Source organism: Mytilus californianus, unplaced genomic scaffold, assembly GCF_021869535.1.
Source record: "Mytilus californianus isolate M0D057914Y unplaced genomic scaffold, xbMytCali1.0.p SCAF_9, whole genome shotgun sequence".
In the NCBI taxonomy this organism is placed as follows: domain Eukaryota; kingdom Metazoa; phylum Mollusca; class Bivalvia; order Mytilida; family Mytilidae; genus Mytilus; species Mytilus californianus.
This window is the reverse complement of record NW_026262745.1, coordinates 45,792,951-45,800,881: the sequence shown is the minus strand read 5'-3', so window position 1 is coordinate 45,800,881 and position 7,931 is coordinate 45,792,951. Positions and strand designations below refer to the sequence as shown.

Genomic DNA, 7,931 nt, shown 5'->3' with positions numbered 1-7,931 from the left:
AATCCTACATCTATACAAAACCCCTACAAATATACTGCTATTGGGTTATTGTCGTCCTGTACTCTAATTAGTCAACATCGTTTCCATATGCAGTGAGCTTAACCACGAAACCTCCCAAACTTAGTCAAAAGCACAGCTCAAGTGCGAGGGGGAAACCGTAAAACAGAAAACTAAACACTCTTGGAATGTAGAATGTGTTAATTAATTCCAAAAGACAAAGTAATACACCGAATATTTTAACAACAGTTATGACAAAGTTCAATTTGCAAATAGAAACGCATAGAAAATATTAAAAAAGACTATGTCTATCATCTCACTTATTTTCTACGTGCTCCATAATTCTGTCATAACTCATGATTAAGGTCACGATCAAACAATCGGAAGTTACATAGCAACTAAATTTTTCGACCAACAATCACCGAATGAAATATTTTTTGTCGATAATACGTAATGGTTTTGTTACAAATGTATTTTAAAAAACGTACACTCAGGACTGAATTGAGTTCTTTTCTTGACATTATAATTACAAGAAACTTGTATGATTTTCCTGTACTACTAGTAGTTTTTATTACATGTCCGTTATGTATATTTGTTTAATTAACTGTTGGTAGAAAAGGTGGTCGTTATCTACTAGTCTATCAAGCCAAGGAGATATGTGCTTAGGACAATTCATGAAATTGTTTCCCCCTCAAGTAATAGGTCGCAAGACATTTTATCGAAAAATTCAAAACTACTAGTAGACATTTAAGCTCCAACATTATAACCCCTTTTCGTGATTGATGATTACGTGCACTAGTATTTTCGGGTTTAAACTGTGATGATCTCAGGTATCCCCAGAAGGGTCAGATCCTGCTCTACATGTGGCACCAGTCATGTGTTTTCCGTGTAACTACAAACCCAGTGGTAAGTCTAAATTTGGTATGACACATTCGAGGGAATGAGGATGGAAATTGAGTTACGACAATCTGTCATGGCGTTCGAATTATTTTTTTCGAAGGGAGATTCTTTGCAGGCAGCAAACTTCTATCAAGAAAATCATGATAAGAAATGCAAGGTATGGAATATCGTTTCAAATAGGGGATATATATTCAATGTGTATACGTAGGCGCTGCTGGAATGTTGCTACATAGAAATTGAAGGTTCGCGTTTGGTAAGATGTACTCTTTTGTACTCTATCGACCCTCATTGTCAATTTCCAGATGTAAGTATGTACTGTGTATGAAATGTCACTGACGATGTTTACATTTTCTGTAAACAAATTGTTTATAAAAATTAGATAATTCTAAACACTAATGTTTTCCTATTCCTAGCCATAGCTTTATTTAGCTAAATTTTAGCACAGCTGTTTTGGAATTTCTGTGCTCTTCAGTTTATTTTGTTCGGCTTTCAAACTGTTGATTCTGGTTGCACTGATGAGTCTTGTGTAAATGAAACACTCGTCTGTGTACTTAAATAAAGTATGTATCTTAACTCAATTTTAAATGTATCTAACAAAACCTGAGACACTATAACAACCAAACAATTCGGGAACTTAGCTTCAAATTTTATTCTTGTTTTCGTTTGACATTCTTTTTCCTATGGCATATTAGGGAACAAAAGTTTAAGAAAAGTTTAAAACAGTAAAAACCCACGACTAGTACAACTGTGATAAACAGATAAATATCGAGCATAAAATAAGAGTACCACGGCATATCTAGTGACGATGGTCTGAAATGTTGTTTTCCATATCTTATTACCAGATCTATCCAATAGGCTGCTCTTTGTGACGGTGTTTGTGGACGACTGTGGAATATTTCAGACGCTACTTTGATATTGCTTATGTAAGTTTTATTAAACGCTACTTTTTCAATTGTTTTAACTAATTCGTCCACAGAAAATTTTAAAATATCCATTGATATTCCATATCCTTTGTCTTCAATAATTGCAGCGTTTGCACCTTGATCGTGAACTATCGGAAACCCTATCATTGGTATGCCATGGTAAAGAGCTTCAAAGACGCTGCTCTTTCCACAGTGAGTGATAAATAATTTCGTTTTGACATGTCCAAGTAGATCATTCTGTGGTAACCATGGCAACAGTAAAGTATTACCTGTTTCTTTTTTATCATCTCCATACTGAAATATAAAACTCAAGTGTTTTGTCTTTTTAAAGGCTAAAAGAAATTTATTCAACATTTGTTCAGAGCATGACTTAATTATACTTCCGAATGAAACGATAACAATGCCTTCTATAGACTTTTCAACAAATGTATCTATCCAAGACGTCAAAGGTTTAGCTGGTCTTGTTCCTAAACCACCACACAAAATAACATTCGGTGAAGTTAAAAGTGGATAATCAATTAAAAAATCGCCATCAATTATCTGTAAAAGAAAGCTATTTTTTAGTTCGCTGTTTGATATTAAAGGCTTTTCCGGAACATACTTGCTGACAAGATTTTCAAAAGAAGGCATTGTTGGTTTGATCAGCTGAATAATATATAACAGGGAATTTAGGACACGTTGTTCAAAAGTCATTTTGTCTGTAAATCCTGACCATAATGCCGGTGTGGTGGCAGGATTAAATGGTATACGATTCAGTAAAGAGTCATAATGTGCACCAATGAAAACAAACGGCAATGAAAGTTTGTACGCAAGGATTTCATAACATAGAATACCAGGAGCGTTGGCAACGATAGCATAGGCAAACTGTTCAGAAGATAAAATTTGGAAAAGCTCATTATCTGTCATTAAGTTATGACAATGTTTAGATGCTCTTTTCAATATTTGAGAAAATGGAAAAGACTGAGAATGATTTAGTTTCTCAGCTACAACTTGTGTTACCATATCCATTGATATATTATCAAAACTTTTTGCTATCACAGATTGCACGGATATTCCTCCCGATCGTATTGCCTTGTCCATGGCGGTAGACAAAACAAATGTTGCTGAGTGGTTGTATTTCTCTAATTCTTTTACAACGTTCAATACAGGCAAGATGTTACTCCATAACGGTGGAACCAGAACAACCATTTTTTTACACTCTACGTCATAGCCGTATAACAAACATATGATGGTTATTGTTTTAATTAATCTTTTCCAACCATACTTCATTCTGAAATACAATATCAAATACAGAGAGACAATATTTATGAATATAAAATCGTTATCTTTATACACAGATAGAAAAATGTGCAAATTTTGATTCGTCTATCAAATAATTAACAAAAAACAATATACTAGTAGTCTAAGACGCTAAGACTTCGTTGGAAACACATCAGCATTTTTTTTAATAAAATAAAAAGTGTTCACTTAGGGCACATCGTTAGCTTAAACTGTTCCACTTGCCGTTGTACTTGCCTCGCTTATTCTGGCTTGTTAAACAATCATATTTCTTTATTATTATTATTATTATTATTATTATTATTATTATTATTATTATTTCAAACAGTTGTTAAATTGATATCTTGATACAGCAATTTCATTTGAATACAGTCACTCTTCTTCAAATGAAGAGGTTTCTGATTACTAGAAAGCTTTTGAACGAATGGTTTTTTGTGGAAAAAAAAGTTGTAGGGCTTAGTCATGGTTTGGTTTGTACATTATTGTTTTGACCATTGATACATTCGTCCAATCGCAAAACCGTCCTCCTTTTATCACAACACCGAAAGCAACTTATCACCGGATTTTCAGTTAATGGAGCAGGATCTGATGACCCTTCCGGATCACTTGAGATCAATTCGGTTGTTTTTAGAGTTTGTATTACTTAGTCCTTAGTTTTCTATCTGAATGTGTGGTGCTTTGTTGCTTTTTGTCTTTTATCTTTTAATTACTACTATTGTGATTTCTATGTTTTTTTCTAGTTCCGAACTGAATTTAAAATTTATGTTTTATTATTGTTAGAAAAGAGATATGGACCAATCTGTATAACGCCTTATCGACCATTATGCCGGATTTTAACTAGAGTAGCAAATTGGGTCACTAGTAATGTAGTTGTAATTGCTGACCCTTTATTTAACGCTCAAATCTAAACTTTTGAAAGCCGGGGATGTAAAAAGACGTAGAAACATTTAAACGAACTAAATGATCAAGGTGAACTTAAAGAGTATAACAACCTTCATCTTAGGTCAACTTTGCATGAGGGATTTGGAATCTTAATTTTTAATAAGTTTCGTGGAATCTTGTTCCTTTGTCTGGAAATTTAAATTTTCCAATTTCCACTTTATTTGAGTTAATGAACGTTGTACGACTTTGCCCCCAGCAGAGCTATAGAAAAACAGTACATTAACGGGTGTTACACGGACACTTTTTAGCTGATACACGGACACTTTTTAGTTGTTACACGGACACTTTTTATGAATAGAATCACTCGTGCATGATCAGTGAGTTCACGGGCACTTTAAATTTCAATTAGATTTGAACTTTTTGTTTCACCGACATATTTCCTGTCTTTTTAATTAAAATATTTACGTTAGCATCAATAACTATATTTTTTTCAAACAATTCCAGTAACTATTCATATTAGTACACTAAGGGATTGACCATTTAACTTCAAAAGGTGGGTTATGGTTTTTTCCTAAAAAACATTTTGATCCCCAATTTTATGAGAAAAATATATAATATATTATATAGTTGAAAAACTAAATAATTTTCTTACTCAGAAAAGAACACACCCCTTTTGAAGCTAAATGGTCTGTCCGTAAATGTTTTTTTTTTTCAATATATGGACATGAATAGTATTCTGGACAATGCTGAAAGAAATGCTGGCACCAACGTTTATACTTCAATAAAAAAGACAGGAAATATATATAAAAAAATCAAATCTAATCAAAAGATAAAATCCCTATCAACTCACCAATGCACGATTGATCCTATAAACACAAAGTGTCCGTGTCCGTGTCCGGGGTCTGGAATGGCACATCCTGCATTCTTTCAACAAAAAAAAGGATGAAGCCTGTTTATTTTAAATTTATTTTACCCCCCCCCCCCCTTCCCCCCCCCCCCCCCCCCCCCCCCCCCAATATAAATCAAATGGTAGCTTGCTTACCTCTGAAATCTTTTTTTATACATTACTTACTTGCGAAGTTGCATTTCAAAAATTCTCAAATGTGTATAACATTCACCTTTAACGTGAAATGGTTCTTTTTATAAAGTTATTAGATTCTTGAATTTTTTGAGAAAAAAACTCTCGGCTGAAGGGAAGTGAGAAAAAAAAATTGAGTTTAAACTGTAACTTACATTATCTGGTATATGGCCATTTAAGTTTCTAATATCTTTAGTTTTGCTACCTCTTCTAAATGCAAAATGTACTTCTTCCTTCTTGAAACGTCGTACAAGTCAGATACAAAACAAAGGTAACTAAAAACAGGCCGGAAACAACCTGCCGTATAGTTTGTCTGCACTTGTAGTCAGGTCAAGGTCCTCGGCTATCGCCTCGGACCTTGACCTGACTACTCGTGCAGAAAAACTATCCGGCAACGGTTGTTACCGGCCTGTTTCTTTGTTACCTTTGTATTGTATCTAATACGTACAGGCATAGACGGGTATGCTTCCCATGTCGACGCATCCAGTCAGGTTTCTTTTGTAGTGCATGCGATCCTCATGATTTTTGTCTGATTTGTTTTTATCTGTTCGACTTTCGAGATTTGAACATCGGTCAACTAATGTCCTTAAGTGTTAAAAGAAAATATGTTGACGCATAATCCCTCTACCTCTAGCATATTACAAGTTTGCGAACAAATTTATCAAAGTATCGCTTGTTCCAATGTTTCTGCTTTATCATTGTTATAATTTACCTAAAAGTACTAACATGAAATATCTCAAGTTTTAACAGATTTTTCACAAACTAAATCAGAAATAAGTTTATTTACCTGGAGTTGCTGATAATTAAATTGTCGAATGGATCTTAATTGATGCCTGTATTAACTCATCACATTATATCTTAATGTAGGTCTAACATTTAATGCAGTCAGAACAAGGTTATGAACAAACCCATATGAGTGTATTGAACCTGCACAAGGTATAGAATTACGACAGTCGTAAATAGGTCATTTAATCACGTTTCAAATACAGTGAATGTCCTCAGCCAGTTCAAACCAGCGTCCATCTTTATTTAACTTGTGTGCGATATTGTTTTTTTTATGTTCTGTTGCATATTAAAGCATGGAAATTCTTCCTGTTATATGATATATCCTAACCGTGTTGTACCGATAAGAATTTGTTTCTCGTTTTAAACATTGTAGTTATGTTCATAAAACATAAATCGTCCAAATACTTATCCGGTAAACGACGTGAACAAATTGTTATTTAATGTTGAAATGCACATTTGGTACATTAGAGACATAGGAAACGAGTTTCTTGTAATTATAATATTGAGGAAAATGTTGAACTAATGCATGAATAGTTACTAAAATAAGTCCTATGTGCACGGTTTTTTTTTACATCTATTACGAATCCATATCATTTAATCGACAAAAAAAAATCCATTTAGTGATTGTTAATCGAAAACTTTGGCTGCAAATTTACTTTCGGGTTTTGTAACAATCGTATAAACCAACAAACACTGGCATTTTAGCATGAAGTATTGTAAATTCATTTGATCTGAAGTAATTTCACCTGAAAAACTGTATGTACGTGCATGGATCCATTGAAATTATGCTGAATATATTTCAGAACTATGACCCCGTATAACGTCCATCATGCATATTCTGAACACACCGACCGTGACTAATTATAAAGGAAGGAGATGTTTACTCGTGCTTCGATTTAATTTATTTACAATGAAAACCACCCAGGCAATATGTGGTCATCAATAATGCACAACAATTAAATTGACATATTTCACAACAAACAAAAAGCAAATAAATGTTTATTCTAAAGATAATTGTTTCAAACCATCAAATAAATCAACTTTTGTGCTTTGAAGGTCGTGAGTATCGATAGTCCATTATATTTTTTGACGGGATTTTAGAACGTAGATAGTGTTTGTTTCATAAGTTGAGCTGTACTTTAAGTAATTGATGAAATTTTGTAGCTAGGTCATTTCCTCTTGCAAATTCTAACCAGAATTGGCTGGTTACACAACGAAATTTGTAAAGACGATAATTTTTGTATATAGTGGTTACGACATATTTATTTACTTCACTAAACTTTATGCTGTGGCTTCATCGACAATTGTATTGTCAAACTTCAGTCGCTACAAATCTGAGGATTTCATAAACGTCACAAACGTTATGACTTTACATCTATATTTTCAAAAGACAAAAAGATGCAAAAGAATAAACATTTATAATTCTTATATGATTTGCATATCTATAAATACTTGAAACGGATTGGTCAATTAGAATTTTTTACCTTGGTTTACACTTCGATAAACCATGTTTCCGAAACTACTTTCGTACCATCTATTCATGCGCGATACACATGCATATGCAGGGAGTCCGGGATTTTCAGCAAATTGAGATTGAAAAACAAAAACATAACAGGTTTTTTTCTATTTTAATGCATATGTAACCAAAAAAAATATTGCATTAAAGCTTTAAAAAGCATAAAATTAAAATTCATGAAAAATTTCGCGAAATTTCATGAATGATTTAGCGCATTTACGTCATGGCAAAACACGACGTCATACAAATGAAAACTTTCAAGCGAAAGATTATTTCGTTACTTGTGCGCTTCAAATTCGGATAATATCTCATTAAAATGCAGTTTTTGAGGTAGGTGCTATTTCATTTTAGATTCTGTTGCATTTATCGAACATTTACGGATTTTAGAAATTCAATATGGCGGCTAACTCCTTAGTTACGACATGTGCATTGTAGTAGCCATCAAACAAAAAATCTTAACTAAAAATCGCGAATGTTTGGCTGAAGAATTATAAGGATTTAACACATTTTTTCTAGAGGTTATTGATGTGTAAACCGGGGCTCTTACTCACAAACTTAACATAAAAGTCCT

At 33.3% G+C, this 7,931-nt stretch overlaps 1 protein-coding gene across 1 annotated transcript; it reads right to left on the bottom strand.

Moving 5' to 3' along the window:
- Positions 1–1,540: 1,540 nt before the first annotated feature.
- Positions 1,541–5,960, bottom strand: LOC127714329 (UDP-glucuronosyltransferase 1A5-like). The gene is made up of 2 exons (XM_052220391.1): positions 5,846–5,960; positions 1,541–3,090 (listed from the first exon to the last, which is right to left on the bottom strand). Exon 2 carries the CDS (start codon positions 3,087–3,089, stop codon positions 1,545–1,547), a length of 1,545 nt encoding a protein of 514 aa, XP_052076351.1. The 5' UTR covers position 3,090; positions 5,846–5,960; the 3' UTR covers positions 1,541–1,544.
- Positions 5,961–7,931: the final 1,971 nt, after the last annotated feature.